Consider the following 15140-nt stretch of genomic DNA (forward strand, 5'->3'; position numbering starts at 1 on the left):
TTTTTTAGTAGAATAATTTTTCTAAGTGCCTCATTGAAACGATTTAGCTCGTTTCTGTTAATATAAAACTGTCAATATCGATGCTAGTTTCATCAGTTTCGATAGGATAACAATCATTGACCGTTTTTTCATGCTAATGTGGTAACTTGCAGTATGTATCATACTTTCCACGTTTTAAATTACAAATGTCAAATTGAGGCGTAAATCTTCGTCAGTGCTTGAATAAGTACCAATCAATTAAGTTACCTATGATAGTTACCTAAATACTGGATGATTACACGATATTCTCAGAATAATGTAGTGTCTTTCTAAAACATTCTGAAGAACTCATATTACGATTCAATATATCCATTCCTTTTATTTCAACACTATATAAACTCCTGGACAAAATTAACGCATATTTTTCTCGATATTCTTTATATATTGAGAGCTTACTGTACGACAAGTACACCATGGACCTTATTTGACAATGACAGTTGTTATTTAAGTTATCATTAAGTTATTATCAGATAGCATCACATAATATTGTTTTGACAATAATTCGTATTAAAGCTGATTTAGACTAAAACATTCATTTAAAAATACTGATTTAAGCAAAGTTTCCTAGAAACAAGGTATTGATTGTAATTGTTTTCGTTAAATGTCTGTTCAGAAGTTCAATTGGAAGTCTATCAAGTAAATTTGTCATTGGAGCAGGCAGCGCGAGCATCGATTCTTCTGAATAACATTTAATGCGATATGTTGGTGGTTTGTTAGTATAATGAAATGGATTCGTACTATCGAAGACCAGGACAAAGGGAAACGTTGCACCAATTAAATTGATGTTCGTTTTTTGAGACAACGTGCTCTAAGAAATAGGAGAGTCACCAGCAATCTGCTAAAAAATGAATAATCAGATGTTAGAAGTATCGATATATCATCTCAAACGTTAAGCATTGTTAAGCAACATAACACCAGCCAAAAAAACCTTGTTTACCAAAGAAATTCAGACTAGAGTTACTCTTAAACCTATAAATGGACGTGAGCATGCCTGGCGAAGGCAAAGAAAAAGGTTTTCCAGATGTAATATCTTTCTTGAAGTGCCTTTTGTTGCTGGCAATACTTTGGGGACGAATTAGCTCGTACGGAATTGGTCCCTATACGTACGAGGTCTAGGAATACCTAATATTACTTGTAATGCCTTTTGCCTCGTTGGTTGAGTCTAATTTTTTATTCACGTATGACAACGTTCGTCCAACGTGGCTAGATAGGTTATCGGATACTTATATGATGTCAATATCCCTTTGGTTAGAGTGGCCAGCTAACAGCCCGGATATGTCGTAGTCCCCCTGTTTCTACCAACCGCAACCAACTGATAGAGGTCACTAGTGAAGACTGGGAGAATATACCGCAAGCTTTTGTTGATCATTTGATATCCAGCATGCTACGATTCATGAATGCGATGATAAAAAGTATATGAGGGCTTACGTGATGATCCGTTTATTCACTTTTACTGTTTTTTTTCTTTTTTCTTTCAATTTGGAGGTAAGATAGCTTATTTATGCATTTCCAGCAAAAACAAACTTTCATAGAAAAAAGTAGTTTTCTTCAGTAGAGCGAGAAAAGTTGATGATGAGCAGTGTATACTGATCTACTCAAGAAACGGTTTCATTTTCATTTAGTCCACAGAACGCTTATAAAACATAGAATGTATCCCTCCATCAAGAGTTACTTGACCCTGATTATTAAAGCTTTTTAAATAGACATAATTTAAAATCAATCGATATGGAATTTTTCTTAATTTTTTGGAGATTTGTCGAATGTATGGAAATGTAAATCGACATAATTATTATTTATTTTCTCACCCAAATGTCTAGTAATACCCAATGGAAGTGATCATAAAAGTGATTATAACTCATGTTGATACTATTAGTTGTTCACAAGCACTTGAATAATTTAGTACATTAATTTTTTTCAAAGAAATACTTAACGGAAATTAAAGTTGCATCACCAAAGCTTCTAATTTTTGTTCCCGTCCACTATTCATTCAAATGAGAAAAAAATTACAATTTAATCGATAATACAAGAGATTGCATTTATTTGCGAAACTCTGTTTAGTTAATTTTCACATAAACGTGTTCTTACTTTGTAACGTACCAAAACATTGTATAAAAAAATAAATTAACCGTATAGCGAATTTTATCGTAAGATTGTACATTCTGTATATACGTCTTATTTTTATCGAATATTGAATTCTGTCATATTTAAAATTTATTATGTTTCGAATATAGCATTGATTTTACATCTTCAAACAAAAATATTGGTGTTTATATCTAGTTTTGGCTATCATTAAGGAAAGGAGGTGGTTAATGCGGGCAATCTAACAATAGACACGTATATGCCTTCTAGACATATTTAACAAACAACGCAAACACAACAATACAAACAAAGAATTGTAGAATTGAGGAAAATAAAAAGGGTTGTTCAATGCCCACAGTTAGAGGGTCTATTCTCTGGTTGGTATCGAGCATAAGAGATCTTGACCTGGTTTATATCATTTCTTTGTGTACAAAGAGAATTTGTGGAAAGCAATTTTCTACGCTAATGATATTTTCAGTATCAATCAATGATCATAATCGAACGTTTGTAACAATATCAAGATAAAATATGTTTTATATAAGGAGATTCCTTGTAAACAACGTTTTATAATTTTATTTTTGAATTGGCGTGAAAAGGTTAGTTTTCTGTAAAAAATTGCAAGAAATTATGTTTGAAAAAGTCCTATTTTTTTTGTAATTGTATTATAAACAAAAATTTTTTGAAATTGTAGTTTCAGAATTTTATTTATGATTGAAAAAGGCTGAATGTTATGATCCATCGCGTTAAATATCCTAGAATAGAAGGGAACTTCCTAAACAGAGTCAGAATTTACTCAAGTTCAGCTCAGTTTTTGATCATTATTACGTGCTATTGAATATTGGGTTTCGCGCAATCATTTACATAGTAGCGTTTCTCAAAAAAATATTTTTTAAATATTCTAGCATTAATTACTTATTCACGCGTAACTTCTATCAAAGGTTTATATATATTTTGTTATATTCTTTATTTCCTGTTTAGCCCGTCTCCAGTCTCGGTCAGCTTTTTCTCTTCTTCTCTTTCGTTTGTTTTGGTTTCCCATATCACTTTTACTATTCTGTCCTCTTTCATTCTCAATATGCGTCCAAACCATCTCAGCTGTTGTTTGATTTTTTGCTACGTTTTCATGTAAAATTTTTTAATCTCATCACCCCTGCTATTTTTTTCAGTATCTTCATTCCACACGTTGCTATTTTCTGTTTCAGTTTTTTCAGGGTTCGCAACCAAAGATCAAATATAACAATAATAAAAGAATTTCAAAAATTATTATGAAATATAATCAAGAAATTTTCTGTGTGAAGACGTTAAAATAATAATCATGACAATCTAAATCTTTCTGGAGACTTTTTCATATACGAGAACCGTTTGACTGGAGGTTGATGATACTTTCGTTATGGTGATTATATTATTAGTTTCCACCATATTTCTGATGTATTTCAAAGTTTCACATAAATTTTATAGTAACCGCCATTCTATAAGGATAAATGCTTCCTGTAAAATTGCATATCGCAAATAATGATCATTTAGTTTGCAGTTTTCGGATCAGGACCGTCTGAAGCCCAATAATATTGTATGTATATACAAAAATAGTATAAAACTGTATTATTCTGTTTAGAAAAAACTACGATTAGTTATCATACCATTAACTAGCAACCCTGAAAAAATCTATTTCTTTGGTATCAGGATACAAATGATACCTTTTCCTTGAAGGTTCTGGACTTGGACGTTGAATTTTAATTTTCGTTTCTGTATATATTTATTTACACACATTTCCTAAGCTCAAAGTGTCATTGGAATGGAAAAATTTGACAAATAAAATCACAGTAAAAACTTAGAAATGCTCATCATAATAGTAGCTGATATGTTTTATATTTGTTATTCTTAACAGTGTTTTTGTGAGCACTATTTTTAGAATCAGTAAATACTTGACAGCTATTTAATAATGACATTTAAGTATACGATGACTTCTTTAGCGCGGAATAATTCGAAATACTGCTTTGTTTTTTATAAGTATACCTAACAACCTAACATAGAAAATTTCGAATTTTGTGTGTCAGTTATTGTCCTCTTTCACTCTTTTAAGTCTGATGAGACTATCCGGTTGTTATCATATTTTTTACTCCTGTGGTTTCTTCTTATTTTCGTGATTATTGTCTGTTTGCACGAAGGATAGGTCTTATAACCTCCTACCGTGACAATTATTGTAAATTGTCATGATTATTATTCGAGTTTTAATGTCGATTTGAGTAGGTATTCAAAAAATTGAGAAACATTCTTTAATTAACAATGGTATAACTTGTTAAACAACTTTTATCAAGCTACTTCCATCATTACATCGGCTTCGGCTTCGGCTTCGCCTTGGGCATCATGACGAGCAGGATCGAGATTTTAACTTTGGGCCCTTGTAGTGTATACGATTTTTCTTCATGGCCGGTCGAAAGTACGTTATTAATTTCACTGTTTATGACATTAATAATTGTTTATTAAGGTTAGAGGTAGCAATACTGTCAATTTGTCATAACAACAGAAAGTATGTTTTTTCGTCCCTAGTAGAGGGGTAAAAAGGAGTTTTGCAATGTGTGCAATAGGTGGTCGCCATGCGTCCTAACCGGCTTGGGCAAAAACCGCACAAGGTTCTTTTATCTTCCACATAATGTTGTTCATTCAATGGTTTATCAGTTTATCAGAATAGGTCTGGTGAAGATTGCGCCGCAAGTTTTTGATACGTAGTTCACGTTCCATCCAAGGCCTAGCAAGTAGATCAATCATAAATTGATTCTCGAAAGCCTACAAAATGTGTGTTAAAATTAAATTAAAATGCGTCTCTTGAACCTTTCTCACCTAGTAGATTTATCGTCAAAACGCAGATAGATTTTCAAGAAAATGAATCGCATGTTAATTTGAACTCGATATTATAAAATTACAGCAGACATATTAAGGACAAAAAGAATAACCGACAATTATTAATCGATAATATTCGTTTGAACTATGTATTTTTTGGATGTGTTAGCGATTCTCTGGTTAGTGAAACATAATTTCAGTGAAAAATATCATTTGATATGAAATTTGAAAAGAAGTCTATATTTGTGTAATTTTTAAAAGCCACTCTTAGGATTTAGTACAATGAGAAGAATATTTAGCTGAGCGGTTATTTTTGACAGTAGTATTTTGATATGTACATTTTTTCCTTTCAATTTCTTTAATTAGGAAATTAGACATAACGATTTTTACGAATCGAATCACGTAAAATGAACAATATTGTATTTTCATAAAATAAATAAAAAATATCACTGAAGTCCTAAATACAACAATTTACTAATGACAAAGTTAGCTGAAGAAAATAACGTGTCGAGACTTTTCTAAATCAATTTCTTCTCATTCATGGATATTTTTTGCGATTGATTTTTTCATTCAGCATTTTTGATTAATAAAGAAAATCCGGAGGAAATGCTTTTTTCAAATTTTTGGGGAAAAAATACACTTTGTTAGAATTTTACTCCCACTGCTATTGATTATAATTAGGAACCTGGTGGACGGTAGGTTTTATGATTTTATCTGAGAAGCTGCTAATGAAATGAAACTAAATTTTGAAAACTGTTGGCTTATTCTGTCTGCCCTCGGGACAGTTATTTGTTATTTTCTTCACAAAATGTGTGAACACATAATATTAAAATTATTATTTGTAATATAAATCACTATCTTACTCAGTCTCTCTCTCTGCAATATAAGTTAATTCCTAGTTTTCTTCAACGGCTTTTGATGGTGATTATTTATTTTGGTTTGATGAATAATTTAGATTCATATAGATTCGAAAAATGTAAGTTTAAGGAATTAAAAACATTGAAGGCATTATTCCACTTCTATTAAAACCTATTAATCGATCAGTAATTAATTATTTCCGATTTTGTTGTCACCGTTATTTTGTTTTTTTATGGTTTCATTCGTAAAAACATCAGAAACTCTACGAAATAAACCATTCTGTGAAATGGATTAAGTACTCATTTGTTAGCTAGGGATAATTCTTAATAAATTGACTAACCCAAATTGTCTTGATTTCCACTTAATCTCATTAGATTTCAAGACATGGTTATGCTCGATTCCTGTTAAGTAATAAAACTTCTTGTGGATGTTTATCTTATTATTACTAGTACATGACACAGAAGACAAAAAAATTTATTGATTTTATTGAAAGCTATAATTTCAAATTGCTTTTCGAAGAAGTCTAATTTCTAATACCACTGGGCAGCATGTGGATCAATTATGTTTCAAATTTGCTTATCTATAATTTCTGTTATATCTATACCAACACATAACGTGCAAAAAGTCTTCTAAAAAGTTTCATTCTTCATCATTTTTTGTGATATGACGTTTTTACCAAACTGATTTCACAGATTACTCTCAAAATTGAGAACATTCAATTTGTCCTAGTTGCGAATGCAATTTTATCGCATTAAATGACGTTCATACCATACCTGGTTTAATCATAATCTTGTGATAAACATGGAGTATATTACAAAGTGTTTAAAAAAAGGTGATCCCATCCCTTGGCTAGATAGAAAACTGAGAGTATTTGGGGTATACTCAGTAAAAGAAATTCGTAACGCTATTCGTATTTAAGATAAAGGGCGTTGAAAAAAAAATTATTTACATTTTGTTCGATTTTGCAGTAACTATTAGCAACTACTTACATACTACTTAGTATGAACCGTGTAACTAGCGGCCTCTATGAGATTCAGACATAACAACAAATTCATTGGACGTATCAGCTATCGTATAAAATTTCAATACAGTTTTGGAAGCTGATACATCCAATTCATACAATTTGTTTTTATGTCTGACTCTCTACTTATACGGTTTGTACCAAGTAGTATTGAACATAACTCTTGAACTATTCGTATAAAATTTCAATAGAAATAGAAATGTGTAATTTCTTTTCTTCCCAAATCCCAAATATTTTTTAGTTTTCTATCTATCCTAGAGACGGGACCACCTTTTTTTGAAACACTCTGTATAATAATCAATAAAAAAATGTATTTATTTATAAATTTATTTACTATCATAGATTCAAATATTTTTTTGCTAGTATTGCTTTGTATTATGTACTTCAGCTTCATTTTCGCTAATAAAATTGAAAAAACCGATAGGAACAAATTAATAATGTAATGAAACTGAGAGTTGCTTCAACAAATAGTCCCCCTTTTGACACGCAGATGGCATCGCACGTGCCACACCATTTTTTGGTTAATTCCAATTTTCTTAAGATGCGCTTAAATCAGTATCGCTATATTAAAAATTTGGTGAGTCTATATTCCCTTAAAAAATAATTAGAAACGAGGTTTTTGTATTGATTAAAAAATGACCAACAACCATCAACGATGCTGATATTCTGGTAGAGATCTGCAGCTGAGTGTACAGCTGTATTTTTCTCATAGACTATATTGACAAGGTAAAAAATGCGAAAGACTGCATTGTGCTAGAAATCCATAGACATAGTGGCCAAGTTCTCTTCTAATTACTTGACCATCTAAGTATTTTTCAGATTTGGTTACTAGTGATTATTGGCGACGCGAAAATGGTAGTGAAGAAATGATCACTGTACATTGTTGTACAAAAAAAGTATTGAAACGTTAAAGAAATCCATAGAAAGTGTGAGACTTGAATATGGCAATACTGGAAGCACGCTGGGCGGTGGAAATACGAATTTTAGTATGAGTTTATACTTGACCGAGTCAATAGGTCGTGGAAAGTCATTTTTTTTATACTCTTTCTTACTATTTTACACAGAAAATTTTGCAAAGCTTCAAAAGGCACATGGAGATTTGTTTTGTCAAGAGACCAGATATTTCGGTGGTTTAAGCCATTTTTAGAATGACGAGAGTGGATGAATGATCAGTTCTTCAACTGCAAAACCGTTGAAATTTTCGATGGAATCTAAGAAACTATCTATTTCGATGGTCAGTTGACGATCAGATAAATCGAGGAATAGTTGAATTTGGGTCACACGACTGTCTATCGGATTATGACTAAATAATTAGGACTGAGAAAAATCTGTGCAATTTTATTCAACGAATTTTTGGCCAATAAAAACATGCTACTTGCCGACCTGATTGTTTACCTTTGAATTGAGAACTCATATAAGGAGATGTCATTTGAGGACATAAGTAAACAATTGTATGTATGTAACCGACTAGCTGATGGCTACTTCAGAATGAAAATTCCAGCAAAGCTACGAGGAGTAGAAGAATCATTTCCAAGACTGCGGTGCTTCAAAAGAGTATAAAATCTTTAGTTGTAAGTCTACAGGAGTTGAAGTGACTATATCAATGGATTAAGTTGGATTTTTAGATTCAGAAATGTTTTTACTTATTAGTTCATTTTAAAATGCTTCATTTTTTTGAATCAGATAAAGTTGCACTTTCAAACAATCTGTGAAAGCTGTCTCAGTGACCACCGTAATATTTATCGTTTATAGTTTTCGAGCTGTTTCATGTACAAACTTAAAAATAATGACAAAAATCCACATAAAGTAATATTTAAAATAAAATGTTAGTCGAAAGTATATCACAGCAAATAAAATCACATCACGTTTATATTGTAGTTAACAAAAAACAAACAGACACACAAAGATAGAGTGAAGGCCTAAAGTGTTCATACTTTCTGGAAGAGAGATGGAGCGATGACCAGGCGATCCGTGTCTCGACCTTGATCCAAAACCCGTCAAACTTTTCATCCCCGCAAAAAGTCTTCTTCTCATCGAAGTCGACTCTGCTATTGGTGCACTATTTGGCGTTGACGGGCCTTGCTTGTAGTCTGCATTCAGATGTCAATTTTAGTCTATTTTTATTTAACCATTAGCGAATTCTTAAGCTTTTTTATGGATTAGTATTAAGAAAAGATATTTTGTAAAAGTTTAACGGATAGTATACCTCATATTTCAAAATGTGTAAAGCGGTGGACAGAATGAACGTGAACATAACGCGCTGTAGACGTTCATAAATGTCAAAATGACACCCCAAATTTGAGGCTGCACAAAATGGACGCGAACATGACACTGGTTCTCTAGTAAACATAATCTTAAAGTGCATGTATGTAAAGATGACAAACAAAGATTTTTAAATGGTCAAATTTGAATAGAAATACTTACTTTACTACAACATATTTTAAAATGACGAAATAGATCCAGATGAATTTTTTAAACATAGAGGAATGAATCGTGGTTTATATAGTCAAGTTTTGAACTTATTGCGCAGAGACTCAACAAAACATTCGATGAGGAAAGCTGATTGTCGATTAGATCACCAGTTTTGTCATAGAATGTTTAAATGGGATAATTATTTTCTATATTCTATCAAATTTTAGTTATCTTGTATCCAGCCAAGTGTTATATAAACACTCAGAGAAGTCATTTTTTACCGTATCAGCAGCTACAAACTACTCTAGAAAAGTGAGGTTATGTTTTTGACGTTCCGCGACGATCAGCGCATAAAAAGAAGAAAGTTAGTTAACTGAGACGTCAAGAGCGCGTACAAGCGCTATCATTGTGTGCGTTATCACAGTTTTTCAACAAGTTTAACTATTTTTGACATTAATGAACGTCTAAAGCTCGCGTTCTTTCAATTTACCGCTTAATGTGATGTTAACGCCCTATATTATTTATATTGGACTTATAAATGATACAATTATTTTGTTTTTCCGCCATATTTGTTCAGATAGCGCTGGAAATCAAAATGATAACTAGAGGAAGCTTTTGGAATAGTGTGAAAATAGGGATGATGTTGTTACAGAATAACGTGCGTTCGGTGTTCGGTTGTTATCCATTGAGTTATAATAACATCTGTAGATCGTATTAGTTTGAAGACATTTGTTAAAGATATATCACTGGAAGACTAAGAGTTGAACGATTCACACGTAGCCCAAAGAAATTCGTAGACGAAGACAATCGAGAACCTGTAATTGCTGCAACGACTACTTAGAGAGTTTTACAGAGACGCTTTTAATAGGTTTTAAAGCTTAGAAGCCATGGTTTTTGTGCTAACTTCGTCACCGAAAATTTTTATGATCATATTATTTCCACGGAAATCTCTACGTGTACAAGTACAAGTAAGACAAGAACCTAAATTGAATTTTGTGGAAATTTTATTGGTTATTTTCAATTTAACCAACTATAGCTTGTTATTTTGATGATATATAGATATAACTATTCATTCAGTTGAAAGGAGATGAACTAGGAAGTATTCTAGTGATGGTACATTGAAATGGTCGTAAGAGGATTAACAGATAAGGATCGGTTTTCATTATCTATTATCTAATCTGACGCCGTGCGATTTCAATCTTTAGGGATTTATGAAACAAGATTAGAACAATTGTTATTTATAGTTACGTTAGTTGGCGATCAGTGACCTGTTAGTAGGCCCCTAGTGCCCTACTCGAAACTACCAATGTCCGATGTCATTTGCAAAACTGATCGTCACTAGACCAACTGTGTTTCTTTATCGCACACAGTCTTTTTCTTTCTGTCAGTTACCAGTCGGTTTCCATGCGTGTTCAAGTGAAATAATTGATTGGGAGAAAAAATCAATAATATTTAATCAAGTCAAATCACTGATCAACATTGGAGGAACATTCACATATTGTCTTTCGTTGTTTAGTCTTTTATTTGACTTTGTCTTTGGTGTATTATTTATAACTTTAATTTTAAGCAAATAAATAATATAAAGCGTTGGAACACCACTTTTTATTTTTAGAGACCCGATGCTTGTAGCAATATTGAAGATTATCTTCAAGAATAAGAAGACGTACAAAAATTCGTTCGATGAACATTTATAAATCGCTAACAAGCAAAATTACTAGACAGTATCACTCGTTTAATAGTTATAAGCGAGTAAGAAACTCGCAGCTAGTTTTTAGTTTTTAATTTTGATAACTAGCGACTGAATTTTTCAGGTTTTCAATATTTTGAATATCTCGTATATTGAATACAATATTTCAGATAAATTTCGAGGGTGAATGTAGCAACTCTCTTTTTACTGTCATTAACATAACTATTTCCATTTCCAAAAGGCATAATAGTTCATTAAATATTGATTAATTAAAATATATCAGGGTTTAATTGATCAATTTTAAGTTCTAACGTAGCGTTATTTTAGAATCGCATTGAAAATGTTGTATAATGAAAATAAATACATACTTAGAAGGTACCTATTGAGAATTTATTGAAATATAAAATGATTTATGCCAAATAATTTCAATTACAAAACATTAAAATGCATAAAGAATTACTATTCAGTAATAGTCGTAAACAGAATGTATTCGTTTACTTTATATTTTCGTAGATACTCGTATAATATACAGTATTGAAAAAAATATCAAATCTTCATGTAAATGCTCTAACCAATTTCTTCCCAGAGTTTTCTACACACTATAATTTATTGAACTGGAAAGATTGTGACAAAATTTGAACAAATTATTGATACTTCTTACCACAATTTCACAACAAACTTCCTGAGAATTTTAAAAAGTAGAAATAAAGATAAAAACTGTATCAAACAAAATCTTATCATATTGTTGAAAAATCCAGTGTATCTGAATGATCTATTGTGTAGAGATAATACGATATTTTTTAATGGTAATTCCACAAAAAAGTTAAACAGTTTGTTATTTCTCTTTTATAAAGCCATGTTCCATTGATAGGCTACTTTGTCGCTCCATTTTATCGAAAATATCTACCAAATAAAACCTCAAGTTTATTGTGTGCAGGGCAACCGTTCTGCTAAAACGAAATCTTTCTCTTCAAATTTTTTTCTTTCCCTTTCTATTTTTTCACAAAACAAAATCAGTTATCTTATATCGATTCCAAGCAGTATTTGTACGGTACGGTAACAATTTTGATCCATAATAATTTGAGCGGCTCTATTACTCACGAGAAATAATTTAGTATTTTGCTCACTTTATTAAGGTTTTTGTCAAATTTCATTTTCCCTCATTTTAAGGAATTAAAGCTCATGAAAGTTACAAAAAATCATACATGAAAAAACATTATTTTTCGTACTGCTATATCTCTTCAAGCCAGTACCTTAAACTCTTTGGTAGAGGTCTGGAATCAAATTTTTATACGGATTATTCGTCTCAACTGTCTCAAACTTCTTGGGTCGTACTCTTTACCCTTACTTTAAAAAAGTCCTATAGATAAAATTCATGGAGGTTGAAGCAGGATTTCTAGACATGCAGCAGACATTGTTTAGAGATCACCCTACAAGGTAAATGGTTCTTCCACGACTTCCATCAAAACGTTTGTAGTGAGTGAGGTAGCGTCTTCTTGTTGAAACATCTAGAAAAATCATACAGTCGTGATCTTCGGAAATTCTTTATCATAGTGGTGCTTATTGCAGCATGTACTTTTGAGAAAGTGAGTGATTTTTGATGTTGTTGTTGTGTGCTTCCAGAGGTTCAGTAACAACAGTTTTGCTTATTTCGGTACAAATCTGTTTAGATAAAACTCCACCTCGTTCATGGCTGAGATTCTGAGATGTATCTGAAAAATGAAGTGAATAATCCTCATCTTTTGAGATATGTATCAATTGAGTTTCGTAAAGGAAGTCAGTATGTATTTTATGTGAATTTACGGTCCTATTATGACCTATAGATTTCATATTCACGATGGTTTTCCTTCGTTCAAGTGTGTCAACCGAATATCTTGTCGAAGGTGTCTCATAAACGTCGTCGAAACCGGCATCAATATGGACTATGAGTTTCGAGGTATGCAATTTCTTTTACCCTTTTCGTACTTCGCGTGAAAGTTGGGAAATAATTGATGAAAATGTTGGAATAATTCCATTAATATCGAAATTTATAGTAAATGTCCCTCAAAATACCAGTACTGTCTCGTCTGTTTTGTACATTTTTTGAAATTATATCTGGTTATGGTGTAAATACAAATTGACAGTGATAGATTGGATGTGAGTTGGTTGAAGTCTTTACATTGTAAAATTCTTTTTTCAATACTGTTTATGGGAATATGAAAGATATAATTTTTCATCGAAATGAAATTTCAGATATTAATTCAGATAATTAATTGGCATTTCTAAACGAATTTGTATTTGCAAAAAATCTTGTGGTTATTATTTCACTGCATTTAATTAGTTAACTATTGATGCCAAATTTCGATACCGAATATTTTTCATTTGATTCATTCTTGGGAGAGAGTTATTGATGGAAAACAGACATACAATACGTGAAGATAATACTCAATTCTATATATTTATTAGTCACATAACAAGTTAGTTAGTTCAACAAATGAGTAGATTTAACACAACATGAAGTTATTAACGAAAATGGAATGATAGCATCAAGCAATTGTTATATTTGTCTACTTACCTGTAATTATATGCAATTGAAATATGGCTTTTTGGGATAGTTTCTAGTACAATTGAATAAAATTATATTTAACATCGTAATTTTTTGCGATTGAGCTTTTTGATTATTCGTAATAATGCACATTAATCGTAAATTATGTTTAAGATTTGTTGTTAATGGAAGAAAAATTTCAAAACAGGTATTTTTTCAATTTAAATTCACTATTTTTCCAAAAATCATCTATAAATGATTTCTATAACTAAATACTTGGCAATATAGAAACCTCTGTGATCGTGGAATTATAAATTTTTGAAAGCAAGGACTAATACACGCATTAAAAAAAGGTATTTCACTAAAAAAAATGATAATCCTGCATTATAAATAGAAGAAGATCACTAATTTTAATGCAAAAAGTACTACAGTCGATGAAAAGATGATTGAAGTACTATGGTTGTAAATATACTCATCTTCAATTGAAATTTGTACAAATGTAGTACGAAATTAATTCATTTGCTCAAAATATCATGTTCATTAAGCGTAGACAAGTGGTAGGCTGTTATAAATAAATATATCTTTATTCAATAAACAATTTATCTCATATATTTTTGCTAGAAAATTCTGATTATTCTCACTTGATATGAAGGCCAATAAAACCCAGAAAACCGTATCATGAAATTATATGATGTTGCATCTGAATTTTCAATTTCGTAATCTAAATGTTTCAAGGAAAAGTGGAACGTCTTAGTAAAAGAAAATCAAGTTCTCGACAAAATGTTTTATTCTGAAGTTGATGGTACTATAACTGACGTTATTTTAAAATTTGTATTGTTGTCTATAACCCGGAAAATGGTTTAAAGGATGAACTTGAAATAAGCGGATTTACTCTTAGAATTATCTCTCAACATATGCAACAAAAATTGGAGAAATACTTGAGCTCATTAATGAGTATGATATCCATATTATTGAAGTGGAAAAAAATAATTAATGAAAAAATGATATTAAAACGAAACTGTATGATGTGGTGCTGTTCATAATAAAATTATGGACCACAAATATTTTGACTATTCATCAGCACGGAAACTAGGATTTAGATGAGAAAAAACAGTTACTGGGTCTAAGAAAAGCAAATATACTCCTGGGAGGAGTCTTGTCCTGAAGGCGCTACGCTTAGAAGACGATATAACGTTCAGATTCTACTACGTAGTCGACGAAATTTCTGTCTGCAATATTTTGGAATGCGAGAATTCCAGAGTTTTAGACTTAGAGATGCAAAAAATAGAAATCTATGGTAACTAGAGCTATCCCATATTCTCAAATCTCTGAAAGGAGTAGGATAAATATATTTTCAACCGAATGTAGCTTAGTTTTTGAAACATTTGTTTTTTCTTGAAGAATTGTAAGAAATGATTTGGTAACAAAATGGACAGTTAGCTCAAACAAAGTCTTAGAAATAAATTCATTCTTCCACCATCATATGATGTTAAATTCGAATGACTTAACATGTATATATGTATGTATGTGGATATTGGGGTATCATAAACACTGCGACTTAAAGGATCTATTGTGTCCACCTTTCTTTCTGCGATACTGGAGAACTCAGTGTTCTGATCTCTGAATCCCATTCTTTTTAAAAAGTCTGTAGCTGCCAGAGATCTTCGTCTTCTATTTTATAC

General features: G+C 31.3%; 1 protein-coding gene across 12 annotated transcripts in view; it reads right to left on the reverse strand.

The window, feature by feature from the left end:
* LOC130443898 (uncharacterized) overlaps positions 1–15140 on the reverse strand; it is a 208569-nt gene that overhangs the window by 45097 nt on the left and 148332 nt on the right. For 3 of the 12 annotated variants that reach the window (XM_056778820.1, XM_056778828.1, XM_056778813.1), the window contains one exon: positions 8770–8925. The exons of the other annotated variants lie outside the window; for them this stretch is intronic. In XM_056778820.1, the coding sequence (XP_056634798.1) occupies positions 8770–8925 (156 nt within the window). The remainder of the gene's footprint in view (positions 1–8769; positions 8926–15140) is intronic. 12 annotated transcript variants of the gene reach the window in all.

The sequence above is a fragment of the Diorhabda sublineata genome, chromosome 1 (genome assembly GCF_026230105.1).
Source record: "Diorhabda sublineata isolate icDioSubl1.1 chromosome 1, icDioSubl1.1, whole genome shotgun sequence".
Taxonomy (NCBI): domain Eukaryota; kingdom Metazoa; phylum Arthropoda; class Insecta; order Coleoptera; family Chrysomelidae; genus Diorhabda; species Diorhabda sublineata.